Source organism: Camarhynchus parvulus, chromosome 4 (genome assembly GCF_901933205.1).
Source record: "Camarhynchus parvulus chromosome 4, STF_HiC, whole genome shotgun sequence".
Classification (NCBI taxonomy): domain Eukaryota; kingdom Metazoa; phylum Chordata; class Aves; order Passeriformes; family Thraupidae; genus Camarhynchus; species Camarhynchus parvulus.
This window is the reverse complement of record NC_044574.1, coordinates 8412037-8426289: the sequence shown is the minus strand read 5'-3', so window position 1 is coordinate 8426289 and position 14253 is coordinate 8412037. Positions and strand designations below refer to the sequence as shown.

Here is a 14253-nt window from a genome sequence, read left to right as displayed (position 1 = left end):
GCACAAACCAGTGACCTTCCACAGGCACTTTGGGATATATTCCCCATCCTTCTGACTCTCATTTCCCCAGCTTTCCCTTTCCTTTCCCTACCAGAAACACTTATAAATTCTTCTCTGTGCAAATGAGCCTCTAAGAATTAGATGGATGCTGCTGTCATGCCAAACATGGCCAGTGCAGCAGACAAGGGAGGAAGAAAACAGCTCTCCGACCGGTAGAAGATCGAGATGATAAAAACTGAGCCCAGCAGCCACTAAAGGGCTGGATTTGCCTGAAAGTCAGGCACCAAAGCTCCTGCCATGCTCCTTTGGGTAGGATGAACCATCACTGCGCATTACTCATGAAAACATGAGGTTGGACAACCTCCCTTGATGCATAAGCCATAAAAGGAGCAAGAGCTGCACACAGCATTCTGCCTCCTCCACTCCCTTTCCACAGGTGGGTGGCTAATCCAGGGTCATCTTTTCTTCCTGCCTGCTCTGAGACATCCTCTGCCACCCCTCCAACTGCTCTGTCTCACTCCCAAAATAGCTGGGCTCAAACACTGGGTTAAGTTATTGCTGCAAAGACTGCACCTCTTGTCTGCACTTCATTTCCTATGCACTGGGAGGAGGGGACAGAGAGGGAGAAAACCTCCACTTCAAACATTTACATGTGTTTTGAAAGCACCTGAGGAGGTTTTAGGCCCTTTTTTGCCAGGACTAACACATTCCACCCACAAGATAATCTTGCTCAGAGCATGCAGTGACTCCTCACAGGAAGGATTTGCAGGGCATGGGGGCCACCAGACCCAGGCTCAGGCAGTGACCCGCCACTGAGACCTCAGGGGTGGGTACAAACCTGCCCCTTTTTGTCCCTGCACTGAGGGGGACAGGGCAAAGGAGAACCCCTGCTGCTCCCCTTCATGAAGACTTTTGCAATGCAGAAGCCCACTGCCTCCTCAAAATCAAGATGCCAGCCTGCCTGCACTTAAAAATTAGGCAAAAATCTCTTTCCTCCAGTAAATAATTCACAGGCTGGAGTCCCAGCACAACTCCATTAACACTTTCCAGGAGTTATTTTACTTTTTTGCCTGGGCAGATTGCAAACCATTTCTGCATTGGAGGCTTTGTGTTTGGGCTTCCTTTGCCTCCTAGTTCAAATAATGGCAATACTAACTGATTCACTGGACTAAAGAAAATTGAGTGGGACCCTTTTGTCAAAACTCTGGTGGTTCCCATTTGCTCCTCCAGCTCTCCTACCATAACTGCAACAAGGGCAGAAGGTGCTGCTGTCAAGATGCCCCTCTCTGAGATACCCCAGGCTAAAAGAAAGTATCTGTAGCACAGTACTCTGTATTTAAACTCCATGGTATTTACTGTATTTATATTATATCCCAGGATGGCAGCTGGAGTGCAGGAGAGTGGTTTTACCCAGTATCTTCAAGGATAATGCAGTATCCCCCATTAGCCACTTACACCCTTCTTCCCAAGCTGGGTGAGCCAGGAGCCTGGAAAACCTGAAACATATTTTTTATGCTTGATTACAGATTTCAAGTGCCTGACACCAGGCCCCCACTCATCATATTTTGATAGTGATGACTTTGGGCTGAGCTGGAACAAACACTTTGCACTCACTCATCTCTCACTACATCCAGCAGTGTTTAACTCGAAAGAAGGTGGGTGATGGATTTGTAGCAACTTTGGGCAGGGATGCAGAGAGGACACCATCTGCTGTTCCTTACTTTCCCCCACTCCACACCCCACCCCTTCCTTTCTGTAATTAATCAATTCACAAATCAGGAGGCAAAGTTCTCTTGCAGCCTCCCCTTGTGACCACCCCTGCGAGGCAAAGGCTGAGGACAGTGCAGGGCAGCTGCAAAGCTCAAATGCTGCCTGTGGAGCTGGGAGCAGCATTTGGGGCACCCAGTGGGAGCACTGGGGTCCCAGCCCTGCAGCTCATCCCACCCAGGGGCCTCCCAGGCCCAACCCACCACATGCTGGAAGAAAGAGGCTTTCGGAATTTTCTTTGGAAAAAAAATTTATGCTTTCACAGAAAGCAGAGAATTCATGCATAACACACTGACTGTAAAAATGAAAAGTATTTTTAATTTTTCTCCCCCAGCTGCATTCAGCTCTTTTCTTACACAGTGAGTACTGGAGGTTGGAACAAGGTGATATTTAAGGTCCTGTCCAATACAAACCAATCCACTATCCTATGGTTCTAAATACCAGCTAATTTATGTACTTCCATTTACCGGATCCCCTCAGTTCTGCATGAATCCCCAGCCTATTAACATAACTATTTAAACTGGACATGTTTTGTTAAAACATTCTTCTTTCATCAACTGCCAAGTGACAGTTGTTTACTGTCAACAAGCCTGGGTACTCCAAGACAGGGAGAAATATGCCCTTGCAAAAGGCAGGCACATCGGCTACCAAAGGAAGATTAAAATCTGGTGCTTCTCTCCCTTCTCAGAAATGCTTTATTCGTACAGATACTCACGATACTGATCAGGAGAGATGATACTATGCCTAATTCCAATCATTCTTTTAATTAAAGAAAGGCTCATTGAGGATTTATCTTCACTTGAACATGCTAATTGTCAGGGCACACTCAGAACTCCTTAACCTTCTCACTGCAATCGGTTTCTCCTCTTCACTTTTAGCTGTGAGACTCCCAAGGCACATCTTGGCTCATCTCACACAGATCCTGCTACTGCCTAGAAACAAATGCTTTCCTGGGGGAATCTATAGAGAGAAGTTAAAAAAAAATTAAACAAAAATGAAATCACCAGTTAGTTCAGGCCCTAGAGTCTCCACACAAGCTGCTGAAGTATTTTGCTGGGAGGGAATTGCTTGTACTTGAGTCTCGCCTATAAAAGCAGGGTTAAAAAAAAAATCCTGTGTGAAACATTTTCTTGTGCTGTCTGCCCAAGAAGTGCCAGGAAAGCTCCTCCACAGGCTCCTGTGTGGGGCAGGGTCCCAGGGCTCAGGCTCACCCACAGAATTAACAGGGAATTATTAACATTTTCCCACTGCACTGTGCTGCCTGCAGCTCATGGCACTGGGACTGATGCTGGCAACACTGATAAAACAGCAGCAAGGATGGGGCAGGAGGGGACAGTGGCCAGCACAGCCCCACACAGAGGCATGGGGAGCTGGGTGGTGGCTGTCACCACTGCCTCTGGTGTTTAGCTGGGGCTGTGATGCTGCCATGGGCTCCCATCGAAGCTGGAGTTACTGGAAGAAGATGGGAAGGTTTGTGTTACAGCTGCCTAGAGAAGAATGGGAGGTCACTGAAAGCCAGTTCCAGGGACCTCCACCCCCAAACTGGGAGCCCTTTTACTCGCCAGAGTTTCCTCTGCTTGTTAAAATGTTTGGGTCATTAGAAAACTTCCCAAACAATCCCTGCTTATGCTAAATAGCTGCTCCCACTACGATCTGTGAAGAGCTTCAGCCTGCTCTCTTGGAAATCAATGGGGGCTTTTTTTGCCTAGGATTCAAAAGGCGCAAGATCAGGACCTCATTATTATTTTTACAGGACTACAAGAAGCATAGAATGGCAAAACCCCTAAAGAAAGCAATGACCCTCCAAACTGGGAGCCAAATTTGCTGTGAAGGATCTTTACAGGCTCTGTCAAGCATCAAAATAAAACTAAAAATATAATTCTTGGGATCTTTTCAGTTTTCTGACAGGGAAAGGGTAAGGTTGAGAAAGGCTGGCCTCATCATTTGGATCCAGAGACATCTCCTGTAGCTCCTTTTTACTGCAAAGAAAAGCCTTCACAGAGGTGTATTTCACCTTCCCCAGGGGGAGTGAGCAAGAGGGGATGAGCTATCAGTTCAGGGTGATGCCAGTTACTCTGCAGTGCCCTGTGGAACCAAAACAGCTCCAGGGCTTCACACGACCTCCTCTGCCACTCACCACAGCGAAACCCCCAGAAAATCCCCTCTGCAGAGGCCCCACCAGCAACACAGGGGACCAGATGGCTCCGGGGACATGGTCCTGCTACAAGGGCCATGCCTGAATCCCATTTTCACAGAGCCAGGTGCCACCTGCCTCTTGTGAGAAGAGCATCAGAGATGCTGTCATCCTCAGCACCCTCCTTGGAGCTCTCTGACAGTGAAGTCCTCCCCTTCTTGCCTGTTATTTTCCAGCACTTCTCCCTCTTGGCATCAGTGAGAACCCACCCACACACCACAGCCCCACAAGGTCTGGCCCCTAAGCAATGCCCAGCTAATTTGCTGTCTCCCCTACACCCATCCCAAGCCAGGTCAACTCCAAAATGCTTAAAATCCATTACTTCTGGATACTAGTCCAATCCTCATAACCCAGCACTGGTCTCCAAAGCTTTACTGATTTAACTACATCAGCTGAAATAATTTAGTGAGATTCTTTGTGAACAGCACAAGTGAAACCAAGACACAACCATAAAACACTCAGATTTCCAGGGCAAAAGTTTTAAATGAAGATAAACTCACAAACACTTTCATCAGTTGTGAAAAAGCAACAGTTGGGAAGTCACCTCTGGAGGTTTCTGGCATGCCACAGTGCACTACCACTGCCTGTTACTGTCTTTCCCTAAAAACCTCATACTCAAGGAACTTAACTGATGGCTGGGCTCCTTGGGTGAAAAGGAAATGGGAAAAATCCAAGCCAGCATGCTGTCATGTGTCAGTGTGACACCTTCAGGTGGTTCAGCAGGTCAGAGTACACCCCTGGCTGTGCTGCTGCTGGGGTCCTGGTGCTGTGATGTTCCCAGGGAAGAGCCTTTGGCACACACAGCTGCCTGTGGAGCAGAGCCTGCTCCCAGAGAGCAGCCCTGGGCTGCCTCCCTTCCTCACCCGAAAACTTGGAACCCTTCTCACTTGAGTTATTAATGCTTTTAACCCCTCACAACCTGCAGAAATGGCACAGCCCCAAAATCTCACAGATGCTAAACATGTAAGCGCACGGCAATTGTTTTGCATACAGTTCTGCATGATAAAGAGATCTACTTCCAAGTTTCAATATAACCTTTTGATTTAACCAGCTCGTTACCTTGCCTTGCTCTCTGGGTTTGAGAAAGCAGGACCAGCACACTAGACCTACCCCCCACCTCTGCAATAAATACCACCCTTTTTTAGATTAATACATCTGAAACTGAAGCAGTTACTGGAGAAATGTTTTCTTACTTGACTGTGCTGCTATTCTTCAAAAATAGCTTTGCTACATTGAGTAACCTGAGTGTCACTGCACAAAAAAAAAAAAAAGGTTTATCTACCTCCTGGCTAGTTCCTATCCACCTGAAATGCAAAAGCCCTGATAGCCTATCAGAATAATAGGGCAGGTTTACATCTGATTACCTTTCACATTTTATCTACCAAGTTTGCTAAAGGTTTTACTCAGCCCGTATCTCACAGTTCTTATTTGCTTTTGATACTGCAGAAACTTCCTGGTCATTCAAGCCAAGGAGCAGATACTTTAGGGGTAAGCACACCAGGAATACAGCGTTCACTGCAGGAATAAAAGCCCTTCTTCACACATACAAAGCTTTAAATCACACTGTGGCACTTGGCAACCTGAGCTCTGAGTGTATGAGAAAGGAGACACTGGGGGAGTCAGCTTTACTTCAGAGCAAAAGGGTTTTTTTCAACAAGACCACCAGATAAACAGCCAAAAGAGGGGAAACAGCTAAACTGACAACGTATGTAGGAGGCCAAGAAAAAAAATTCAGGGTGTAACAAGGTATTTTAAGGTGCTTTTGGCTTTGCATGCATCTTCAGATATGGTTTTAGCCCAGCCTTTGCAGAGAGGTGCTTTCAGATTTACCCCTCCTACAGTCTGGGCTGCCACATACCACGAGTGGCTGTGCTGAACCAGAGTCCCATTTGCTGAAAAAAAATCCAGAGTAAGGCAAGATTTTAGCAGGCACCATCCTCTCTGGCACACAGTCTGGTACATGTACAATCAAGTTTATCACTAATCGCTGTTAAAAGAGATGAAATGGCAAACACTGAAACAGCTACATCAAACCACTCTATTCAATGGCTCGGAGTCAGCAGGCAATTTCAAGGCTGGAGTGTTTTTTAAGGGCCAGAAAAAAAGGAAAAAAACAGATATGCAGAGTCAGACAAACTCCCAGGACACATGAAAAGTTACGAGCATTTAGCCCATGAGAGACAAGACAGAAATCTATTCAAACAGGGAAACATAAGAAAAATAGCCAGGTTCATTGTTTATTTGTGTATCAGGTTCAGCTGAGCTGGGAAAAACTGCAGAGGGAATTTCAACTCTATTTTCAGTATAAATGTCTGAATTTGTTATAAGCCTGATGGGTCTACCTTAGATATAGTAAAAATTGCCAAAAGCTAAACCATGATGACAACACAGCCACTTCTCCATGAAAACTAATGGCTCGTGCTCAGGCTCCTGCTCCGAATCCTGCACACTCCAGTGACCAGCCAGAAAAAGCCACCAGCAGGCCATGCCCTAACCTTAGCTAAAATAAAGGTGCAGCAAATATCTTCAGTCACAGCTCTGCATGCCAGTGAGAGATCACTGTCAGAAACACCTTGATCCAAGGCTTTTATAAACTGAAAATTGTATTAATTGCTCAGAAACCAGGCTGATTCCCTATCTTTTAGGATCTTTAAGTAAACAGCAGATGTACACAGTAAGTATTCAGAAAGGACAGCTTTCTAAGCATTCAGTTGGATATCAAAGTTCACTGTTATTTTAAAATGGAAAAATTTTGTTTCTCAGCTTTATAAGGTGGAGGGGGGAGAACCCTCCTTCAGCTTTATGAAAAATTTCAGCTTTGTGCAACCAGCAGACTGGGTCCCACTGTATGGAAATGGTCTGGATACAGTGGGAATGCCGTAATCAAGAGTTCTTTGGTGTTCACCTAATTTCAAAATCCACGTTCAGTCAGGCTTCAGGACAGGTTCACCTTCCCAAAGAGCACTGAGGATTTTTTTGGAGGGAGTCGTAAAAGTTAACATGCCAGTTAGAGCAGCTTACTTTAATTGCATAATTTAATTAGCAGATCAACACTTTGCTACACAATTTTCAGATCTACATCATGTTTCCTACTCAGCAGTTGCTAATAAAGTCTTTATTAAAAGAAAAAATCCTCAGATTTAACTGGAGTGACCCTTGTCAGTATATGTAGAAGAGATCATGTTATACAGCTACTATTGAATATATTGAGTCCATTTCTGCACTGGAACAGAGTTCAGTTTCTAGTTCAGTATTTGCAAGGTAAGAAATAGATTTTTTTTTAAAGAAGTGATGTTTCATCATCTTTTATTTGTGTTCTCTTATTTTATTGCATATAGCAAAATGTACTAGTCTCAACATTAAAGACTGAACTAGCTTTAGCTGCTACTGTTCATGAGAACAAATGGATCAAGTTTTAATCTCAAAACTATCACTCACAGCTGCCCAGAACATTTCAGGTGCAGGGCACAAAGTAAGCAGCACCATCAATATATGAGAGACTCTTTGCAGAGGGTTTGAACGCATAAACCCCAAGGCCAGCTCCAGGAACAGCCCGTGCCATTTGGCACTTACTTCAATACCCCTATAATTTCAGGATGAACTTTGAAACAGTCAGATACACAAAGCAGAGTGACACAGATCAGTGTGCCCTACACCTTGGAGCCCTCGCTGAGCTCACGGTGGAAAGCTGCAAGAGCCCAGTTGTCATCAGCTGCATGAAAAACACTGCAGCCAGCACATCAACACTTCTTTCCACGCAAAAAAAGTCACAGGAATTGATACATGCCCTCCCATCAAACTTAAAACAAAATCCCTAAACAGTCCTTGTGTAAAAAAAAACTGCCTGTGACAATTCCACTCCTTGCACAAGGAAACTTCGGTTCCTGCTCCTGACAGACTGGGAGAGCTCTCCCCTCCCCTCCCCTCCCTGCACAAACCTGATCAAACATTAGCAGCTCTCTATACAACTCTTTCAATGCACTCAGACAGCCTCAGCAGCTAACTAGTGCAACACAAATCCTAAAGAGCCCAGAAACTGCCTTTTTCACATATATCGTGTGCAGACACACACACAAGCCAGTTACAGGAGACAGGATGGTTGGTTATCAGAATTTGTTAAAAGTTAAATGCTGCTGTTTCAGTTGGGCTACTCTCTAAGAAAACAGCCAGCATTACTTGACATTCACAAATCGTACGAAGTAATATCTTTATCTGAATACTAATGCAAATTGGACGGGCTTTTTTATATTGATGTCTATTCTGTGGCTGCTGAATAGAGTGACCGCATGCTCAAGGCTGCAAAGGAGTTCACTGACCTCCCTAATCATCTCTGTCATAGCCCCTGAATGACATACACATTCAATCCTGCCTTGCCTCTCTTACTTTCATTCATAAAAAAAAAAAAAAAAAAAGGAGGGAGGGGGGAAATTTGACATTGTTCTTCCTACAGCAGCCCCGGAGAACCGGAGAGAAGAGAAACTCAGCCCAGATGAGGCCCCTGGTGTTTTTAGTTTAGCTTCTATTCAGCAACAGCCCCGCCATCTGCCTCCTTCCTGCCAACAGCCGAACACCTCCCTGCGGAGATGTTAAAACCTGCACCCCCTCCACCTCCACTAATAGCCAGTATTCATATTAGCAAACATACACATACCTCGAGAATGCCTCCCTTCAATGTGTGTTTTATGTAGCTGAGTATAGGCACAAAGCAGTAGCTGTTATAGCCTTCACAGCCCCGTGTGGAGAATTAGATCACTGGGGAAAAATCCTTCCAAGCCCCTTTATGGAAAATAAGGCCTTAGACTGTAAATGCAAAGCCCAGTGAACAACAACCCTCAGTAATGAGCCAATACCCCATGGCCCATTTGACTAGGAGAAAGAATTTGCTTTTTACCATTCAATTCAAAAAGACTGAAAAAGTAAAATGTGTTTTTACTTGGCTCTGAAGGTTTATATTCTTTACAGTTTCTTCTGCACAACCTTTCCCCCCCAGGTCGGACAGGCAGCGGGTGCCCTCTGGGTCGCAGAGCCGCTGGCTTTGGCACAGAGCGGGGGAAGCAGCGCTGGCTTCACGCTTCCCCACGCATGTGGGAGATGATGGTGGGATGGCCACAGGCACTGCAAAGCTGTCTCTCCCCTCATAGTCCCTGTCCACAGGAGCTTTCAGCAGCCCACAGTGATGGGGCAACTCTTGAAGACATTGCTAGGGGTTGGGGTTGACAGGAAGCCTCCTGGTTCAGGGAGGAATCCCATTCCAGGGAGCAGAGCGGGAGTTGACAGTGCCACCTTTGCTTTGGAGAAAGCCAACCGAGAGGGAAGAGAGCCTGTCCCGAGGATTTCCACGGGAGGCCCTGGAAATCCCAACCCATCACTCGCTTCACAGACATCACTGGAAGGATGTTTCCCTCCGTGTGACCTCCGAGTGTGCCACTTGCTACGATTCCAACAGCGTCCCAAAGCTTTAACTTGCAAAAGTATTTTAGAGCATGGGAGCGGTTTAGCACCACTTCAGCACGTCACCGACCCCAGCTACGGGCTAAAGGTGAGGCTGGAAGCCCAGGGACCACTGAGGCAGCCACCGAGGCTGCTCCTCACCCCGATGGGATCGACTGTGCCCGAAATGACAGCACCAACCCGCCCTTCAGGCTAAGCCAGAGAGAGCTGGGGACACTTCGCTTCTGTCACTCGCAGCCCTGTGGCCAGCACAGGCTGCTCGCCGCCTTCCGCACACCGACCTCATCTGCTCCGACCAAGTCCCCGCGATGTTGCCCCATAAATCAATTCTTTTGGCTGTGAAAAATGAGCCAAACGAGTTACAGTACGAATCTGGTGTTTTATTAGGACTTTCTTGAAAACAAACCCAACCCCCTGTGTGATTTATAGCTTTAACCAAAAGGGGTAAGAAAGTAATGCCCCCCACCCCCCAGCCTCCACGAAGTCCATTTATTCCCCTGTCACTTTTTTGGCAAACAGGCTTCAAACCCTCTCCTGAACAATGGAAACTTTCTGCCGGGTACATGCAAACCGGAGGGACAGGGGGCTGCGAGGGGGCTCCCTTCCATTAAAGAGCTTTGAAAAATAAACAGGGACTCAGGTAGCAGCTGAGGCGGATCAGAGAGACACGATGTTTCAAACCCGCCGTATATTACTTGGAAAGAAGAAGGCAAAAAGCAAAACCCAGCTTTTGCCCGACGTGTTAACTTTTTTTCACTTGCAACTGCAGTGCCGCCACTCCAGGGGAGATCGTCACCGGCTCCCCCGAAACGCGCTTCCCTTCTCAGCACAGCCGCTTATTCAGCGGCAACCCAGCTTGTGCCTACCCGGAGCTGCAGCAACACCCCTTCTGCTCCCAATATGAGGATATAAATGCCCTTTCCTTACTTTTCCCACCCGAACACACGCAGTCAGAGCATTTCCGAAGATGCGCCGCTACACACGCACGCAAGCATCTTCCCAGCTGTTACCCACGGGGCGCGCCATGCACTGCCTTGCTGGGAGAGGGCTCCTGGCAGACAGGGATCCTCTTAAAAGCACTTTGTCCCTCCTGGGCGCCTCTGAGACTACCCCGAGCCGCGGCGAGGTGGAAGCGCCCCGCGTTCGTAACTCCCGCTCCGGAGCCGCCTCCGGCGCTCTCCATCCATCCACCCCACTCCGCTCGCTCAGCGACGGGGACTCCGAACCCGGCCGGGCCGGAGCCGTCCCCGCAGAGCACGTGTAGTGTGCGCGGCCGCGCAGCCCTTACCTGCCGGCTGCCCGCCGCTCCTCGCCGCTGCCTTGCCGCCGCCTTGCCGCCTTGCCGCCGGCATCCCGCCGACGGCCGCCGCCAGGCACAGGCACCAGACGGAGCCCCAGGCCGCCCGCATGCCTCCGGAGCGGCGCCGGGGCAGCGCGGCCGCCGCCGCACCGCCCGCCTCAGACATCCCCCGGCCGCCGCATGCTGCCGCCGCTCACCGCTCCGCTCCGCCGCCGCGCTGCCGGGAGAGGGAGAGAGGCGCTCAGCGCGGGGAGCAGGACGAGAAAACCCCCGCCCCTAGTGCCCACACGGAGGAGGAACAGGAAAAGTAACAGTAAAAAGGCGGAAAAAAGTGGTGGGAGCAGTAAAAAAAGTGCGGGGGGCCGGGCGAAGCCGTGCGCCGAGCGGCGGCGAGGCGCCTACCTGCGCAAGCCCCGCGGCCGGCCGCGCACCGCGCATCGAGCGAGGGAGGGAGGGAGGGAGCGAGCGCCCGCAGGAGCCGCCGCTGCCGCCCGCCCGCCGCCGCGGCGCTCCTGCGTCTGCTCGGCGCGCAGCGGGCGCGGAGCGGGGCGGCCGCGATGTCCCCGCCCGCCGGGCCGGACCGCCCGCCCCGCTCCGCCCCGCCCCGCCGCCGCCGCCGCCGCGGGGGCCGCGCCCGCCCCGCGCCGCTCCGCTCCGCGCCCGGCCCCGCGGCTGCGCGGGGGGGCGCCCGCCGAACCCTCGGGGCGGAGCGGCACCGGCTTCCCACAGACCGAGATTAAAGTTGGCGCGGTGCGCCCATAGTGGATCCCGCGGCGGTCACCCGCGCGTCCCCTTCTCGTGGCCCGGGAACAGCGCGATTTCTGAGGAGAGGCGGCAGGAAGGGGGATCCGTGGGCTGGGGACAGCTCTGTGCGTGCAGCAGTTCGGCCGCTCTGTACCCCGAAGTGAAGCCACTCGCTTCGAGCACCCTGACTTCACTCCCCCGCACCCATAATGCGTGTATGGGAATAATGACAGACTCCACTCTGCGTGTTCTCCTCTGCCAGCTAGAGTAGCTGTTTTAATAAAGTCTGACGGAGTGAATCTAGTCACATTTACAGTTACGATTACCCTGTTCTAGTCACTATCACAGTTATGGTTCGGGGTATTGTGGCCATCCCAGAGACCCCCGACACGGCCGAGTTGCTGAAGTGACATGCATCAGTTACTGCTGACAGCGAGCTGAGCTGCCTCATACCGAGAAGTCACAGCTCCGCTTTAATCCCACTTGACACAGCAGCTCATTCGCTGAAAATAGACGCAGATATTATCAGAGCTGAAAATGCCCTGCAGAAGGGGCCCAAAAAACCCAACCTGCGTAAGAGTCAAGGGGAGTTTTTCTGTGTCAGGGGAAAGGCGGGCAGTGCGGAGGTTTGGCTCGCAGCGAGGGCAGTGAGCGAGGATCGCTCCTGGCCGCTGTGGAGGGCTCGGCGCTCGCAGTTGTCGCTGCGACCAGGATCTCCCTTGACACCTTTATCAGGCACAGAGACTCTGACATCTCAATACTGTGGCATTGTGCGGGGAAGCATTGAGACGGGGCTGCGGCGAGGAAATCCTACATGTCAGCGGAGACCCTCGCCAGTGACACCGTCGGTTTTAAATGAAAACAATGGAGGGAAAAGCAGACATATAAATAAAACGTGCTTATTTCATCGTCACAGAGAATGTTTGGCAGCTGTAGGTCAGACTGTACGATGTTTGCTCTCATAACTGCTGTGCTGGAGGTGCCAAAAAATCACTAAAAATTAAAACAACAGTATCATAATTATAACACTGCACAAGGAGTTGCTGGCGTCATTACTTTGAAGACAGAATTGCGAAAGCAGAGCCAAATTCTGCTCTCAAATAAAACCACCAGGGTAAGATTGTTGCTGTGACATTGTTGTTCCTATTGCTACTAAGTGTTAGTATTGTTACTACTACTACCACAATTTTCCAAGAGGAGAGCAGCAAAGGAGGACCAGGAGCTTTCCTAAATTAGCAGAAAAAATAAAAACATCCATGAGAAATCAGTGTGTTTTTTCATACTGCGAGTGTGAAGTTTTAAAAGTGCCACAGTGATTGTTCCTTTCTCTCAGGTGAGGGTAAACACGCTCATGCTGCTCCTGGAGTAACAGAATGGAAACGGTAGATCTGAACCTTGAGAGTTTTAAGGTTGCTGGGAGATGTAAAGGTCTGCACAGCGGATCAAGTTAGCTCAGCCCTTTAATGGTTTTGAACTGGTTTTCATTTGGAAAAAACCCAAGAGCTTATAACATTTGGAAGCCCTTTACAACAGGAAATCAAATGGGTATTGAGATAGTCCTGTATGAAGGACTTCAAGGTTTGCAGTTTTCCCTACAGCAGGATATTTTTAGATTTCCCATTTATTAACCATGCAGAACACTCATGTGGTGTTGGGGAGCACAGACCCAATTAAGTACAGATTTCTTGATACTGCTTTGTCACAGTGGTGGCCACTGTAAGAGAGCCCAGGATGTAGTGCTGCGCAGCAAAAACTGCAGCTCTGGACTGTGTCTCAGCCACTTTCTTACTATTAAAAAAAAAAATCCATGTACATAGGCTAGTAAAGCCTGCACAACACAGTTGCATTTATTTCAGCACTGTTATGCCATAAGCCATATATTAGCCCCAAAGTTTTTCTTCGCCCTCAGGCTAGGAGCATGCACCCCCCTGCATTGTAGGGATACTTTCTCTGCCAACATGTTTGTTCTCCTTTTACCCTTTATAAGAATTCCCTTCCCAGAACTTTATATTTGTTTATCCCCCTAATATCCAAAGCTGTCTGTGATGAAAATCAACCCCCTTTCAGCAGCTCAGGGATGGCGAGAGGTTACCCTTTTTTGAGTGAGTGGCTCCAAGCCGGTCACTGTCACACACCTCCATCTGCCCAGACCCCACTGGGAGCTCAGTCACTGAGATTGGCTGCCCTGGGACAGTTTTTGGAGAGCCTTGCAGGCCCTGAGGGCATTTGAATAACTAAACTCCCTCCCTCCCTCCCTTCCTGCCTCTCCAAAGCCCTACATTAGAGGGAGGCTGCTAATCTCTGTGAAAGTGCAACCTGTTGATAGTCTCAAATTAAGTTACATGAAGGATGCTGTCAAAAAAACTGGAGCAAAATTGGCTCCAGGTGTGAATGCTTTAAGCAGTCCCTCCTGCCTCTCTGTCCAGGAGATGGGGACAGGACAGGCTGACAGAGGTTTGTCCCAAAGCCCTTGGGACTGAGGCTCTGGAGAGGCATGAAGGGAGAGAGGCTTTATGCATGCCAATGTCAGCCTTGATGACATTGCTGTCAGAGAGCCTGCAGTCACTTCCCTTTCCCTGGAGCCCCCCTCGTGCCCTGTGCAAAGCTCTCCCCTGCACATCTGAGCTGTGCAAAGCTCCCCCCTGCACATCTGAGCTGTCAGATGTAGCAGCCAGAAGACTCAGGCACAGTGCTGGCCTCAACAAGGATCTTGCAAAAATTACACTGGGGTCTGGTGCCCCCATACATCCGATACTCACAGGAGCTGCTTCTTCAGCCAGCAGAAAGCAATTCCTGA

At 49.2% G+C, this 14253-nt stretch overlaps 1 protein-coding gene across 6 annotated transcripts in view; it reads right to left on the bottom strand.

The window, feature by feature from the left end:
- FGFR3 (fibroblast growth factor receptor 3) overlaps window positions 1-11176 on the bottom strand; it is a 54796-nt gene extending 43620 nt beyond the window's left edge. For 2 of the 6 annotated variants that reach the window (XM_030948315.1, XM_030948316.1), the window contains exon 1: window positions 10701-11176. In XM_030948315.1, coding sequence (XP_030804175.1) covers window positions 10701-10878 — 178 coding nt within the window. In that variant the 5' untranslated portion in view covers window positions 10879-11176. The remainder of the gene's footprint in view (window positions 1-10700) is intronic. The other 4 variants (XM_030948317.1, XM_030948319.1, XM_030948318.1 and 1 more) reach the window with 3 other exon arrangements.
- Between the last annotated feature and the right edge of the window lie 3077 nt (window positions 11177-14253).